Source organism: Dreissena polymorpha, chromosome 14 (assembly GCF_020536995.1).
Source record: "Dreissena polymorpha isolate Duluth1 chromosome 14, UMN_Dpol_1.0, whole genome shotgun sequence".
Lineage (NCBI taxonomy): Eukaryota > Metazoa > Mollusca > Bivalvia > Myida > Dreissenidae > Dreissena > Dreissena polymorpha.
This window is the reverse complement of record NC_068368.1, coordinates 32,851,743-32,869,473: the sequence shown is the minus strand read 5'-3', so window position 1 is coordinate 32,869,473 and position 17,731 is coordinate 32,851,743. Positions and strand designations below refer to the sequence as shown.

Genomic DNA, 17,731 nt, shown 5'->3' with positions numbered 1-17,731 from the left:
TCCTAAACACATGTGTTAAATACTGTTATTAAAATATAACATATTATGGTTTTGTTTTTCTCTGTTAATATCCTAAAAATATGCCACCATTAAAGGAACTTGTTCTCATGTTTTTTGTTTTTTAATAATGTCAAGTTTGTTTGACTACCACAATTGAAATATCAAAATACTGAAACACCAATATAATAACAGGAATCTAATAAGAAACAATAAACAGTTTTTAGCTCAGTCTGCGAACAGTTAAAGCAGTATATTTTAAAAAGGGATTTTCCACAGAATCCCTTTTAAAATGGCCTTTTTCAAGGATATTTCCTACAAATAAACCCATTTTTTTGTAACTTTTTATAACAAAGTATACAAATGTTATGCTGGCAGTACAACCCTACAACAACAAAATGTTACGCTGGCGGTACAAACTCCCAATGGTTCATTATAACATCAACAAATAATTAACTTAAATGTTATGCTGGCGGTACAAACTCCCAAATGTTCATCACATTCATTCCACTTTAAAATTAAACAAAAAATGGTACGCTGGCGGTACAAACTCTCTTACTATTTACGCTGGCGGTACAAACTCCCAAAGGTTCATTCTATACACTGGCGGTACAACCATCCCAAATGCTTTAAAAAAATGTTATGCTAGTGGTACAAACTCAGGTTCATAATCCTTCAACAGAAAAATTTACTGAAAATGTTACAATGGCGGTACAAACTCTCAGAGGATCATAATCACAATTTAATACACCTGCGGTACAAACTCTCAGAATCAATGACAAAATAATTCTTGAAAATGTTACGCCGGCCGTACAAACTCTACAATGACAAAATGTTACGCCGGCGGTACAAACTATGCATAATCACAGACAGACATTTCTTAATGTTACGCCGGCGGTACAAACTCCCTAAGGTTCATAATCACACAGACAGATAATTCTAAATGTTATGCCGGCGGTACAAATTCCCTTAGGTTCATAATCACACAGACAGATAATTCTTGGAAAATGTTACGCCGGCGGTACAAACTCCCTAAGGTTCATAATCACACAGACAGATATTTGAAAATGTTACTCTACAATGACAAAATGTTACGCCGGCGGTACAAACTATGCATTATCACAGTCAGATATTTCTTAATGTTACACCGGCGTTACAAACTCCCTAAGGTTCATAATTACACAAACAGATAATTCTAAATGTTACGCCGGCGGTACAAATTCCCTTAGGTTCATAATCACACAGACAGATAATTCTTTGAAAATGTTACGCCAGCGGTACAAACTCCCTAAGGTTCATAATCACACAGACAGATAATTCTTTGAAAATGTTACGCCGGCGGTACAAACTCCCTAAGGTTCATAATCACACAGACAGATATTTGAAAATGTTACTCTACAATGACAAAATGTTACGCCGGCGGTACAAACTATGCATTATCACAGACAGATATTTCTTTGAAAATGTTACGCTGGCGGTACAAACTCTACAATGACAAAATGTTACGCCGGCGGTACAAACTATGCATAATCACAGACAGATATTTCTTAATGTTACGCTGGCGGTACAAACTCCCTAAGGTTCATAATCACACAGACAGATAATTCTTTGAAAATGTTACGCCGGCGGTACAAACTCCCTAAAGTTCATAATAACATAGAGAGATAAATTCTTTGAAAATGTTAAGCCAGCGGTACACACTTCCAGATATGCATAATCACACAGAAAAAATCACACTGAAAAAAATGGAAGGTAAACGACTTTTAAATGTATAATTCTTAATTTATTTTTTAATTATAAAACATGTAATAATAAATACAAACACACACAAAGGTATACCATTATGTTCGCAATCCACCAGTCAGTAGGTCAGAACATTTATAAAAGAGTGTGAATGATTCAATATTTTTTTATGACTAACTAAAATTAATTAATTTTTTTATAAAAAATACATAACATGTTTTTCAACATGTGAAGTCATTTTAAAAATGAAATATTTCAATAAAACAATCTTTACATCAATTATAACCATTCAAAGTTCTTTAACAGATGCAATTGCTGCAATTTGTATTTTCATTACTAAACAATTCTGCCACAAGTTTAGTATGTATTGTAAAAACAAAACTTTATTGTTTCTCCTGACATACAAACATATTATAGAACATAAAACAAGAGATGTGTTTGTCAGAAACACACTGTCCCCCTACTGCGCTGCGTTGATACATGTTTTTTTTACCTTTGACCTTGAAGGATGACCTTGACCTTTCACCACTCAAAATGTGCAGCTCAATGAGATACACATGCATACCAAATATCAAGTTGCTATGTGAAGGGGCATAGAATTTATGAGCATTTTTTGAAACCTAAACGCGAAACCTAAACGCAAAGTGTGACGGAAAGACGTACAGTCCGATCACTATATGCCCTCCTTCGGAGACATAAAAATTAAACATTAGCAATCACAAATTCACAAAATCTATTTTAACAAGGGCTGTTTGTAAAACATGCATGCCCCCCTTTTGGGCTGTCAGTTGAAGTGGCAGCCAAAGTGTGAATTAGTTTTTGTCACTGTGACCTTGACCTAGTAACCTGAAAATCGATAGGGGTCATCTGCTAGTCATGATCAATGTACCTATAAAGTTTCAGGATCCTAGGCCTAATTATTCTTGATTTATCATCAGGAAACCATTTTACTGTTTCGACTCACTGTGACCTTGACCTAGTGACCTGAAAATTATTAGGGGTTATCTGCCAGTCATGATCAATGAACCTATGAATTTTCATGATCCTAGGTGTAAGCATTCTTGAGTTATCGTCCGGAAACCATTTTGCGGTTTCAAGTCACCTGACCTTGACCTTGTGACCTGAAAATTAATAGGGTCATCTGCGATTCATGATCAATTTACCTATGAAGTTTCATGATCCTATGCATAAGCGTTCTTGAGTTATCATTCGGAAACCATTTTACTGTTTCGGGTCACCGTGACCTTGACATTTGACCTAGTGACCTGAAAATCAATAGGTGTCATCTGCGAGTCGTGATCAATGTACCTATGAAGTTTCATGATCCTAGGCATAAGAGTTCTTGAGTAATCATCCGGAAACCATTTTACTATTTCGGGTCACCATGACCTTGACCTTTGACCTAGTGACCTGAAAATCAATAGCGGTCATCTGCGAGTCATGATCAATGTACCTATGAAGTTTCATGATCCTTGGCATAAGCCTTCTTGAGTTATCATCCGGAAACCATTTTACTATTTCGGGTCACCGTGACCTTGACCTTTGACCTAGTGACCTCAAAATCAATAGGGGTCATCTGTGAGTCATGATCAATGTACCTATGAAGTTTCATGATCCTAGGCCTAAGTGTTCTTGAGTTATCATCTGGAAACCATCTGGTGGACAGACGGACATACGGACCGACATGAGCAAAACAATATACCCCTCTTCTTCGAAGGGGGACATAATAAAGCATTTTTATGTGAAGACAAGTTCATACAAAGCATTTCTAAACCGAAATCGAAAATTGGTAGAAAAATGCACATGAACAAATGTACAGTTACAATAGCTTATAAAGGACATCTCACTCAATACTTTCGGGGGATTATAAAGACAACTGGCGAAATAAGGAACATTTGACTGGATACAAATTGTTAAACACTACACCTCAATAATAGTGTCTTATTTTTGCCCACCAGAGACGTATATTTGCTAAAACAAATTTAATTGACTGATCCAATTTCACCATAAAATGAAACTCTGGGTTGGAATAAACCCATGTGTTCTAGTAAAGATTGACGCAGAAGTTCTTGCAATAACCTTAAAATAAACAAAATATATCCTTCAAAAAGGCAGCAGAACACATACAAAATGAGCAACAAGATGTGCATATACTGCATAAATGAAGTATACAGGTCCATCAAGAATTTTATCCACAGATGTTTCTTCCTTTCTTCATCTGTAATCATGACCAGTCGTGATCTGCACAGTGTTGTGTCTTAAATAAACAAACCACATATCAATGCCAAACAAAAACAAGAGCTTTCTCCATCAGACATATGCCCCCAAAAAACGCTTTTTCAAAACCTAAAGGCAGAGTTTGAACCTAAAAGCGGACCCTAAGTTTAATGTCAAGGTCAAAGGGGTCAAAATTTGTGTGCGTATGGAAAGGCCTTGTCCATATACAAATGCATACCAATTATAAAGGTTACATCTGAAGCGACATACAAGTTATGAGCATTTTTCGAAACCTTTAAGCGATATTATGGGCATTTTTCACTGTTGAATTGAGCTGAAAAGAATTAACAGGTCAAACAAGTTACTTAAAATGAAGTTACTGACCAATTATCTGCAACTCATCTTGCTACCAGTTGTTATTAAAAATATATTTTATATTCGATATCTTACGTGACTCACCCAGTCCTGTAAGCCATCCGTAAAACAAATTGTGTCTTTGTGTCGTATGAACGAATCTGCACTAAAACTAAATTTAGGTACACATCGTACAAGCATGACCAGTTGTCAAACGAAAGTACAGTTTATATTCAATTTAATTCAAATGCATTATTTTTCTCTTTCAGGGATATTGTTTTAGCATGTTGATGCTGCATTAACAAATCTAAGTATATATGAAGTGAAAACACCAAAAATAAACAACGGTTGCGATAGACACCTATTAACTGTTAGATGCCCATAATATCACTTTAACGCAAGTGTGACGGACAGACATATGAACGGACGGACAGTGCAATCACTATATGCCGTCCTGTAACGTACTGAAAATCAAGCTGTAGAATAATTTATTTTTATTTTAAATGCCTAATAGGCTACTCAACAATACTTCAAACAAAATGCATTTTTAAACCTTGAAAAGCTGAAAACGTGAGAATACAAGAAATGTTAACAAAACATATAAAGGCTTAATTAATGCTTTAATATCTGTAGAACACTAGTTGCAGTATCGAGTTTATTTTGCGAGAAAATATCATTCAAGTTGTGTTCCTTCAAGGCATGGGAATTCCGTTTTTAAAAAAATGGATGAAAGTTAACCTTTACCTTGTCTTCCACTAGATTTAGGCAACAGAAAGAGCGACACACGATTGAAAATATTTGTGCCAAGTTTAATAAAATTCACTCAATACATGACTAAGTTATGCTCTGGACACAAACAGGATGCAGCATTGTACTATATATAGACATTTGACCTATAATAGTGACATTGACCTTGGAGGTAGGGAACTGGTATTTAAGCATACACAGTCTAATGATGAGGATCTTTTGTACCAAGTTTAAGGAATTTCGCTTTATAAATGACAAACTTATGCTCCTTGGGACAGATGGACGGTCGTGATTCCCATATCCCATTTACTCCAGGACTCTGGGGGTTACTGGTTCGAGCCCTGATGGGGGCTACTTTTTTTCCTTTTTTTTAAATTTTATTCTTGATTTTTTACTTGAGCTTTTTAGATCCAGTGTTTACATTTATCAATATAAAGCACTTAAAGACAAACTACAAAACATGCCAAAATCTGTGAAAAGGCCCCTTTAATATTAATCAGTTTTAATACTATTATTACTTATTTCTTATAAAAACCATTATATGTTCAAAGAAAAAAAAGAGCAATATACAAACCATATATAAATCTTCTCTTCCTTTTGCCAAACCCTTTCCCACCAGAAGTGTTATCATCTGAAATGTTTCAATGGAATATTTTCATATGGATTACATGTACACTAAAAATACACAATAATTTTCTACAGATGGGTTTGATTAGGATAAGTAGAAACAAATTTTTTATGAAATAATGTTCATAATTATTTTATTGTCACATTTTTACTGTAAAACATACTTAAACTTAAGTTTGTTCTTCCTGATCCTGTCAAATTCAAACTAAATACATAACAAATGAATTTCAACTCTATAACGAATGTAAAAAGATAACTTTAATGATATTTTCAAGATTTATGATAATAATAAATATCATATATATTTACTCTTCTTTTTGGCAACCCTGAGGTCAGAAGCTTCGTCTCCAGTTTTTCGCTTTTTTATCTGTACCTTGAATTATACAAATTACACCTCAATATTGTATTTTATTATTATACATGTATCTCATACTGTTTTACAAATTACATATTGTAAGGGTCCATCAGCCCATGTTTGAAAGCAAATATCCAAGCTCTTGGCATTGTGGTTTCAGGGAAGAAGTTTTTACAATATACATATAGGAAAACATATTTGCCTTCAGGGTTGGGCCAATTTTTACCCTTAAAGGCATAATTTGAACAATATTGGTAGAGGTATTCCAGACGATGTTTAATGTCAAATATCAAAGCTTTAGTTTTAATATTTAAGAGAAGTTTTTTTAACTTTTCACTATATACATTTAAGGAAAAAACATTTGGCCCCTGGTATGGGGCAAATTCCGACCCAAGAGGCATAATTTTAACATTCTTGTTTACTGTTTAGGTTCATCATATGATGTTTCATGCCAAATATTAGAGCTCTAAGCTCTAGATGTTACTATATACATATAAGGAAACCTATCCATTTCCATGGTAATATGAGTTATGCAAAGAACATTCCTGCCAAGTTTCATTAAGATTAGCCGAGTGGTTGATTAAGATTTACAAACTCAACATGTATATTCTCAGAGTATATACTATATGCTAGAAATGCAATATGGATGATTATCAAATCAGTTGGGGGGGAAATTTATACCCTGAGTACGGTGAGCTCAGGTTAGCTAACAATATATGACCTTACTGTAGAAAAAGCTCACCAATGGCTGTCTGTTTTCCTTTTCAATCAGTTCACGAACTTCAGGAACCATTCCTTGTCCTGGTGGAAAGGACTGCCTTATAGGTTGTCTTGGTAGCAGTGTTAAAGGAAATACCGGTACTCCAGAATCTAAACTGTCCATGTTGGAATTGAGCGATTCGTAAAAGTCTAGCCACTTTTGTGTACTATCCTGCTTTTTGAAAATTAGTTTCAGAGCTTTAATTTGTTTAACATTTTTATCTATTTCAATTTTACTAAAATTTGGCTTCAATATTTCTGGCTTTCCACTTGGGGCTTTATTCAAAAAGTTCCCATTAAGGGCTGACCACGGCTGAGATTGAACCCCTTTATAAAACACTTTTACACCACCGTCCACAGAAACAAATTTAAAGTGCAAAGGTTGGGTGATGTGGTCAGCTTTGTTCAAATCACCCTCAATCCATGACTTAACATCAAATAATTGTGTGATACGCTCTGCATTTTTCAAAACGTTTAAAAAGTCATCAAAATATTCAGCATCTTTAGTATTTAACAGCCTGGACACCTCACTAAATTTTGCATCAATGTCTTCATGCGTGTGGCCAACAATAAGGAAGGACATATGAACCTGAAATATAATATATGATTATCAAATCCGACAAATCAAATACCTTCAGTCAATAAAGTCGACAATGGCTGAACAAGATAATGCCTTTCCCAAGTTTTATCATAATTTTATTTGAAAAAAATGCATAAACTACAAGATGGAATAATACTAAGAAAAACTATTCATTTAATAATCAAATATAAATAATTTATATGTTAAGGCTACAAAAATGTTACCTGAAATAAAAGCCAAAAAGATGCAATTCCATAATTTTGAAAACAAACATTGCAGGATTCAAAACTATCATGTTTTTAGTGATATATATGATACACAGTAGTTGGCAACAATAACATGTCTAAAGTTAATTAGTTATAGTAACTATCCTTTCCCTGATAGATACATGCTTTTACGATCCCTATCGATTCCCTGAATAGACGTGTTTCCGCGACGTTATCGATTACCTGGTAAACAAGGGCTGTTTGTAAAACATGCATGCCCCCTATATGGGCTATAAGTTGTAGTAGCAGCCATTGTGTGAATACGTTTTCTTCGAAGGGGGGCATAATAAGCATTTCTACTAAATCATGCTACAGAGGTTGAATAATTGTAAGTAGTGCACATGAATATTCAAATAATCAAGTTAATGAAAATGAAATTATTTGAATACTCATCCTTAAGAAAGACTGTCGTAAAACAGACACTGTGATCTTTGAAATCAACACTCACCTCATGGAAAACCTGTTCTGCCACTAACAATTCCAGAAATGCAAATACATAACGGTTCTTATTTTCCCTCCAACAGTTGTCTGCTTGGATAAACAAATTTGGAGGCAGGAAGTTGTTCTGGAATAAAAACATCCACAAAATTATTGCACAATAGTGTTGTTCTCTAGAGTAAACAACAAGTAAAACTACAACATAGGGAAAACAATAAAAGTAAGATGGTCAGTGTTTATATCACATGATCATACACAAATATAGCTAGTCTGGCGAAAATGTGTTATCATACTAATGCTTTTTGTATGACTCGTATTCTGATGTTATCTATCCTATTAACCAACCTAAGCAAGAATTTATAATCCTCTATACAAATTCATAAAACCAGGGGTCTCACTCTGGTTTGGGGGAACACCGAGGCGGGCGAAATCAGGCATCATTTTCCATAGGAGAATTTCAACCAAAACATAAGAAACATTACAATATTTGTTTTAATCACTTAATTTGTCCTTTTTACTACAATCTATTAACAGTTAACACTTATCTATCAATTTTATTTAGTTTGAAACATTTTGAACTTGAACTTGACAATTCTGGGTCTAGGGCATTCAATTGTCTTGCATTTTTATCTGAAATGGGGGAACTGTATACTTTTTGCTGGGGAAATATGGCCTTATTTAAACCCCAAAAACCAGAGATTGAGACCCCTGAAAATACTGACTGTACTATCACCATCTTTACCAAAAAAGCCATCATGTGGTATTTCATTAGTGTCAAGGGCTTTGGTTATTTTCAGAAATGTAGGTGCTTGAATGGCCTGCTTACAATTTTTGTCTTCCAAGTATAATTATGTAAGATAACATGTGCACAAACATTACTCACATTTGCCTTGGCTTGACGTAGTAGCTCTTTAAGTATGATGTTGATTGTCAAGTTGGGATCATGAGGATATTCATTAATGTCCACATAGGCATGAAACCCTCCATGCCCGTGACTTAGCACTCCAGTGACATGAGTATGCAGAAGATCCACTGCATGCAGATTCTGTAATTTTTCACATAACAGTTACAAAATCTTGCACAATACATCATTTAAATTTGGAAATCAAAAACAAACAAAATACTGAATCTTGTTTGTGTATTTCGTCTCCTAAAACTTAACAAGCATATTTGATTAATTGTTATCACCTGCCAAATAAAAAGCCTTTAGTTTCAATCAAACTCATAATTCTTGACCTGAACTTAACAAAATTTGCTAGCGTACCACCACAATATAATACTAAGTAACAACTATTCACTATTTTTTGTTTTTTTAAGCGCCGCAAGTGTCCTAGAGACAACTTTAAATATAAATTAATAAATTTTGCATCAATGGTTGAATGGCAAGATATGTATTTTAGGAACTCATTAAATAAATGCTTTTTAATGTATATATAGAATATTATGTAACTGTCGGATAGAGATCAAGTTTATAGGATGAGAAACATGTAGTGCTAGACTTTCAGAGTGCTACAAAATTTTTGAGCCGAGCATGATAAACTTGATCTCTTTCCAACACTCACATGATATTCTATTTATCCCATTATTTTGTGGTGTTTATCGTTCAAAAAGAGTAAAAATACTTAATTCTAAAAAATAACGCTGGTGTCCCAATTTTGCTTATAGTATTTGTTTACTTCAAACATAATCATTTGCTATGACATCACATTGAAATATATATTGTTCCAAAATAAAGATTGGAAACCATAGTCTAAAAATATTTATAGTTCACAGCTCATATTCATACGATCACTTGTTATACTATTGGTTTTCGTTTGGTAATAGGATAAACATTTATTTCAGAAAAAAATATACCATACAAACTGTTTATATGCCCTTTTTATGGGTAACATTCTGTAAAGAAAATTGAAAGCTTAAGACACACAGAGTACGACACACAGGTGTGAGCCAAAAAGATTACCACCGAAGGCACAAAACCTCCTTTATCCTACCTTTGGGTTCCTCCCAGCAAAATGTGGCAAATTGGTCTTTGCTGTACAAAATAGAGAATAGATTTATGCAATAAAAATTTAAAAAACAACTGTTTGTATGTTTGTTATATAAAAAATTAAATCACATATTATGTAAAGCTTTCCTTTTTGGTACCATTGTATCCTGTGTGCAACTGTGGATGTAGTAAAAAAGTCTGGACAGGAAATTAAATTAATTACAGTATTTCATGCTTTTCAGTGAAAGAGCGTAAAAAAAAACAAGAGAACAACAACATGATTTACTAATGACAAATCATAATACTATATATTTCAAAGTGTAAGATCGTAATATATATTTCATGGGTTGTAACAGAAACTCGTTATTTTCACTTGTGAAAATATTGTTTCGGTGACCACTCATGAAATATAATGCAATCTTACACGGAATCCAACAAATATCCTCTATGACATATATATATATATATATATAATTATGGAAAAGGTTAACATGTATATATGCATGGAGAAAGAAATGCACATTTAAAACTCTATATAGCCTATAGTTAAAGGCTTTTTCTTCAAAATAATGGGAATTATTTTTTATAATGGCATAATACAAAATGAAAGATTTTGTTCTGTTACAGTTTACACATTCAACAAAAAATTCATTCATTGTAATGTTTAGAAATCCTTATTATGGTGACCTATTTTTAGAAATCGGGTCAGGACAAATAATTGTTTTTGCCATTGTAACAAGGCCCCGTCAAAGGCAGAACACTGGAACTTGGGAATATGTTTTATGACTAGTTAGGATTTTCAAACTGCTCCTGTCAAAATTAAAGTGTATGGACACTTTAAATACCAACCTTGATCCATACCATCGATAATTATGGACATGTGCTGGCTTGGATTGCGTTGTGCCTGGTCTTTTTTGTTGTAATAGTACTTCCTTTCTAACCTGGATATCATTAAATAAGAGCTTTGAAGTTGCAAATAGTTAATAGTTTTAAGTGCATCTGTTTCTTTTGACATCAAACATTTAATAGGCAAAATTAAATTAAATTTGAAAGATGTATATCATTTCTTTGTTTACCATCATTAATGGGCAGTATGCAGGAAACAAAAATATGCAGGATATAGCACCTTTCTACCTATTTCACTTTGAATGTTTAAAAACATTTATAAAACTACATATTTATGTTCAATAAGTAAAGGTGAATTTGGGATATCAATACATATGTAGGATTAATGGGGCTTAAAGGTCCTTTCAATTTAAGATAAAAGTCAATGAGCTTGATTAACTGAATAAATTTTACTAATTACCAGTGGTTATATAAAATAAGCCTTAGGGAAAGATATAGAGCAAAATTGGAGGATGCTGCACCCTGCAAGAAATTGTCAATGTTAGTCCAAAATTTTCACCGTGAACCTTTTTATAATTTTCAATCTAGCAGCACCCAGTAAATTTTTCTGGTCATTAATCTTTCCCCTAATAATACACAGTCTGATTTGCATTCTGAACTTTAGAAATGCTTCTTACCATGTTTGTAAGGGAGTAATTCATTAAAGATTTGGTTACAAAATTAAATGAAAAATAAAAGAAATGAAAATACATAAATTACATTTGACGAATATTATGCTCTTCTTTCTTTTTCTTGTAGAAAGCACGCATCTCGAAAGAGGTGGTTTTGCTCATTAGCCTTTCTAATGTCACACAAGTTGTACATTTGCTGAAGCTGTTGGTCTGAAACATACATCGATCACTGCTTATGTTACACAGCTCCAGATAACTGATTCATTTTTGTTGTTGTTTACAACCCATTTCAAAAATAAATTCCTGAAAATAAATTACCAATGCCTTTTTGGAGTATCCTTTCTGATACATCACAATGAAGGTTTTAAGTCTTAGAAAAGTCCATGAAAATTGTCGTTTTACACTGTAACAGTTTAACCCTTTGCATGCTGGGAAATTTGTCGTCTGCTAAAATGTCGTCTGCTGAATTTCTAAAATTCGCATTTTCTTCGATTTTTTTCAAAGAATACTATCAGAATAGCAAACAGTTTGGATCCTGATGAGACGCCACGTTCTGTGGCGTCTCATCTGGATCCAAACTGTTTGCAAAGGCCTTAAAAATTCGGTTCCCGCATTGTAAGGGTTAACAGCTGAGAAAGAATTAAGAAAGGCCAGGCTCTTTCAAGATACAGAGGCAATGAAATGGTGTTTTCACCAGGGCTGGCATTCCAGAAAGTTTTTAGAGAAAATCTTAAATTCTACTTTTTCTAGTTAATTTTTTGAAGCAATATCCTTTCTATGTATGCGTTTTCGCCTATTGTACATGTGTGCCTCATTCTAAAACATATTTAATGTAATATAGTTAAGTTTTTGATTGTGTAGCATATTTTTTCATTTTTAAATTTTAACCAGATGTGTTTGTAAAACACTATGTCCCCCATATATTTGACCTTTGTCGTTGACCTCGAGAGAATCTGATTCAACTGTATATTATTATATCTAGTAACTGACAAAAAAAAGGTTACATGTATATTGGTGTTACACCTTGTAACAAATGCTGCAGACATTCAAAGGATATACTCAACACAAGATTCATTATGTGACAGCTGTTATAAAAACACATATAGCTATAGATTCTAATTTGACGATGCCAAATTACATGTATTACAACTAACGCAGGTACATGACTTTGTAGTTTAAAAACGTCATATCAGCATAAAATTGTTTGTAACCCACAAAAAACACATTATTTTACCTTTTTCGTTTTAACAAACTGGAAGCTGTCAATCCATTTCTTGTAGAACTGGCTTTTGCTCACTGGATTTTCCACATCCATTTTGTATTGTTCATAAATATGACTTTTCACTGTTCCATATGGCATCACAATCTCGTTTCGGTGAGGCATTCTTTCGCCATGAAATCTGAAGTAATCCTCCAGCCAAGCAATCAAAAGTAGAGTGCTCTTGTCCCAGTTACGTGGGGATTTCCCAGTTGGAGCTTCCTTGTTATTCATGCACATATCAGCAACTGTAGTTAATGTATTCTTGTTAACTCTCAATGCAGCCAAAAATGCTTTTGTACATAATTGTATTTCTTGTTTTTTAGACTGTACTGAAAAGTACCTGTATTTTCCGACTTTTTCAGATTTTTCATATGATGCTTTCAGCAGTGTTATCCTAGTCAATTTTGGATTATGCCAGAATTTTTCACGAATATCACGGACAGAATTAATATTCAACTGCATAATACACCGTTTTCCACAATAGCAGGGTGTGGTAAGCGCTGTCTTAATACTAAGAAACTTCAATGCTTTTAATTTCATTCTTCCTTCTGACTTTACCTCACCTGAAAACAAATATTAAAACCAAGGCATAACAAATGGTTATTTTCTAGCATTAAGACTGGTGTTTTAGAATGTAAACAGAAAGGCTAAGAATTTTTTTTAAGTTCCTTAAATTAGTTTTAGCAATAACGTTGTAATGTGTGGGTTTATGGCACATTTTTGTCTAAATCTGAAACATATTTTTATTAGTTTTTTTATTGGGATAGTATTAATTATTGAATTTTAAGGGACTAGGGCAACAAAAATCATCAAAATCAAAAGTTAAAACAACTACTTAAGCGATGCCAATTTCTGACCCATTACTATTCGGAAGCCTTAGATGTCGAATTCAACACTGACAATGGGAAAAAACAACGCAAAGTGAGCATACATTTTCCCCTTCTATGCAATAGTTACTGAGAAACAGCTCCAAACTGGTAAAAAAATTGACAAAATTCACTATTAAACAAACGCACATGCTAAAATTTCAAAAAAGCCTGGCAAAATTTCCCTCAAAGTTGTACTGTACTTACTTTGAATGTACTTGTTTTCTGTTTTCTTTTTCGGCTTAGCTAAAACCTGTTCGATGTCATGTTCAGAATCTGTAGAAGACAAAAACATTAAGCTTTCATCACTATCCCAAATGTCTAAATATTCCTCATCGCGCTGTACTTGTTCGCTATCTGTCACAGCACAGTCAGCAGATCCTGTAATGTCTTGTAATGTGGTCATAGAACAATTCACTGGGTCCCCAGAATCGGAGTCTGACCACCTTACTTGTACCAGTTCTTCATCGCTACTCCAGTTTACCTGGATTAGCTCTGGCTGCATGAATACAACCGCACACAAACACTGAAATAAAAACAAAATTTAATTGTAACTGTTTCCACCATAAATTATTGTGAACAGTCATCACGGTAATATATTTTAACCACTAGCCCGAATTATGATGCTTTATTGGAAACAGAATCCAATAGCCCGACTATATAAATTATTAATTTCTAGTAGCCCGATTAACATTTAACCAGTCCTGGGCTGTCGGGCTTATAGTTAGCGTGCAGACTGTTTGTGAAGTTACAAGAATGAATACTGTGCACAACCTGTTAGGAATATAATTATATAAAATCACAATTTCAATTGCCCATCCTTACAAGTTACTGGGTATCCGGAAAAAAACCCTCCCAGACATAAACCCTTCTTTCAGCCTAACAAGGCAAAAACTGTATGATAATAAAAACCAATGGTCGGGCAACCAAACCTTTCATTGAACAACCATTTTAAAAGTAAGTAGTTGACCGAAAGCCAACTGTAAATAAAATGCCAATTGGCAAATTTTAATCTTGAATTAAAATGTTTAATTTATGACGCAAGTTTATTCTGTTTACAATTTGTCACTATACCTTTCTAAAAATAGATCACTGAGCGATGTTAACTTAAATTTTTTTTATGATTGGTCGATTTGCTAACTCGAGCGCATGGGTTTTCGAAAAATAGTTCATACTTGTTTTTGTTAGCGTTGAACACACAGCAATCAGGGCTTGACACTTACTTTTTTACCTACTGACCCAAAGGACCACCAGCTTTCAGAAATTACTGGTCCTCCAAGATTTTAAGTGGTCCGACAATATCTATGTTATTTTACCTACATTTCAATTAACTTTCCGGACTATCCACAATGTATTGTGCATTTATAAAAAGAAAACTATACTATCTACTGAAATATCTCTCGTCCTTTTCAAAATTGCTGTACTTCAAGCTTCTCTTCATTAGTTTTAGGGTTTTTAGGCGGAGGTAACAGGTTTCAACCACCCCCAGAATGAAATTCCACATCGTGAAAATTTGTTATCTTGAAAATACGCACATTTATTCTCCGGCAATATCAAAACATTATTCGGCGCTCTCCAGTGTAAATTTGCAGGGTAAACAAAGTATATTCTGATGGTACTAAGATCAATACATGCTGATTATTGCTCAGTCTTCGAAATAAGCTTTGAAAAGTTACATGCCAGTCGGGCCAGTAACTTAAGAATTTTTACATGCCCAACATATTTTTTACATGCCCAAACTTTTTTAACCAAAATTATAACAAATCAAAACATTTTAACACTTACATGCTACACATAGTAAAGCAGAACATTTGTTTCAATCGTAGTGAATACAATTACATCTAATCAGTCACTAAAATTAAGACGGTCGATCGTTACACCAGTGCTCTTGAAAAGAGCGTTCTCTGGTGTCCTCGTATCCTTTCTTGGCTTCCTTTTTCTCAAATCATTGTCAATTTTCTATTTTGGAAGTGCTTTATCGGGTTTAGCCCCATCAACATACCTAAGATACTGCATAGCCTCTATGTCGACAATGACATTAATTTTTTGTTTACATTGACAAAAACGGAAGCGTATTACTTGATTGAAATGATCGATTCAAAAAGCATCTTCTCGATTAATGTCTAGAGAAACCGTCGATAAGAACCGAATGTGACCGAACTGCATCGGTCAAAAACAACAACGATGACGTGTGCAAGCAGGTGCGTGTTGTTAAACCAATCGAATTTCATTGTTTTACAACTTACGGCAAGGTGTTTGTTCGCAAAATTGAAAAATAGATCTGCAAATATCAAGAACCGCTTACGATTTTTTTTATAAACTGTCAATCGGCTTCAATAATTTACATGCCCGGCGGGCCACAAACGTGAATTTTTGTATGTGCCCGGCAGTAATTTTACTGGCCACGGGCAAGGCGTGTGCTAATTTCGAAGACTGATTGCTGCTTTTTCAAATAATAAATACCATTTTGTTAATTTCTCAATCCAAACGCTTTGAATTTTGTATCGATCACGGCGAAGTCCAGAGACATTTGCGGAATGCAAATCGATTTTTTGATCCGACAACAGGTTTTTGTCATTCGGGCATCTAGGAAAATTGGAATTTCCAATATGTTGCTATTTTTCATCCCAGTCTCGAGTAGGCCCAAAAAATATGATGAAATTATCGGTTTATTATGAACAAATAAAGTTGTTTTATTAATGAAAACGGCTTTCCACCAGTATTTCACAATAAGCCGGCCAGGATTTTTAACTGGTCCGACGGATCAACCAATTTCTAGTTTCACTGGTCCTCCCTATTTTTTACTGACCCCGGGTCAACAGACCACTGTTAGTGTTGAGCCCTGGCTAAATAATTAAACTGCAGAATGCAATCGCAGATTGCAGAAATGAACTGTGCGCCAATTTAAAGACTATAAAATGTGCCACTTCAATCAAAGGCCATGAGAAAAACAATGACTCAAATTGTAAACTACAAGGTAATATCCTCTAAGATAATTTAAAGGGATGGTAAACTACAGTCATTTGTATACACACTTGAAGTTTCCACTACCAAATGACAAAAATGGCAATAAATTAGCCTACTCTTACTAGAAAACAGCCATGTGTGCTCTAAAAAGAACAAAAAGTACCAGTACATCATTGATTTTGTGTTAACGTAAACGGTGTCCATGTACATACTGTACAAATGTATTTTTTCAAAGTGAATGGCTATGTGTCGCTAAATGCGTGTTACTGGGGATTTCAAGTCTGTAATTGGATAGTTTATTATGTGTTTTACTGTCAACTGTCCGACTTTTCACGGATTCACCCTACGAGTAGTCGAGTAATAAACATTGGACACTTGATGAGCATTTCCATTAAAAAAAAACTGTGGATTTCCTGTTCTAAAATTATAAAGTCGGACACATGCAAATAAAGCGCTTAAATGATGCAACACCATTAAAAATGTATCAATGAATGTACTCGCCTTTTCACCAAAAATTGTCAAATTTCATCGGAATTGAGTGAGTTATTACGTGTGTCCGACTTACGTACTGTCCGAATTTACATACTAAACCAGTAACCTAGTTTACCTTATCTCAACGAACAGAAGACGTTCCTTCGCTAAATCGACATTAACCTTACTTTCATCGTAAAAGAAGTTAAACAAATAGTCAGCACTTCTTTAAAATACATTATAAACACAAGAATTTTATATAAACACATATCGACACTTTTCTTCAAATAAAAACACCCGCCATTTTGTAGCAAATAATTTCATTGGTTGTCAGGAATCTCAACAATCAGCCAGTTTTTCTCATAACATAATCGCGTTTCGAAAAACTAATTCTACAAATCATTTGTAAAATAAATCGGTGACAGATATTTCCTAAAAATAACATAAATAATATTATTGTGCTAAATATTACTGAAATATACACATTGCTTTTTTGCAACAGGTTACATTCAACTAAATATTAATTGTGATTCCAACAAACTGCACACGGCTGCTTTACATCGCAACTTCTGGACCTAA

At 34.0% G+C, this 17,731-nt stretch overlaps 1 protein-coding gene across 2 annotated transcripts; it reads right to left on the bottom strand.

Moving 5' to 3' along the window:
• Window positions 1-1,206: 1,206 nt before the first annotated feature.
• On the bottom strand, window positions 1,207-17,313 carry LOC127858781 (uncharacterized). 2 transcript variants are annotated; one of them, XM_052396059.1, is made up of 12 exons: window positions 17,289-17,313; window positions 13,922-14,240; window positions 12,822-13,411; window positions 11,676-11,797; window positions 10,920-11,011; window positions 10,075-10,115; window positions 8,967-9,128; window positions 8,094-8,210; window positions 6,783-7,388; window positions 5,995-6,058; window positions 5,633-5,689; window positions 1,207-3,997 (listed from the first exon to the last, which is right to left on the bottom strand). In XM_052396059.1, the coding sequence occupies exons 2-12, from the start codon at window positions 14,217-14,219 to the stop codon at window positions 3,723-3,725; spliced, it is 2,424 nt and encodes an 807-aa protein (XP_052252019.1). In that variant the 5' UTR covers window positions 14,220-14,240; window positions 17,289-17,313; the 3' UTR covers window positions 1,207-3,722. The 2 variants fall into 2 exon arrangements, with proteins under 2 accessions (XP_052252019.1, XP_052252018.1); XM_052396058.1 differs by lacking the exon at window positions 17,289-17,313 and adding an exon at window positions 16,178-16,374.
• Between the last annotated feature and the right edge of the window lie 418 nt (window positions 17,314-17,731).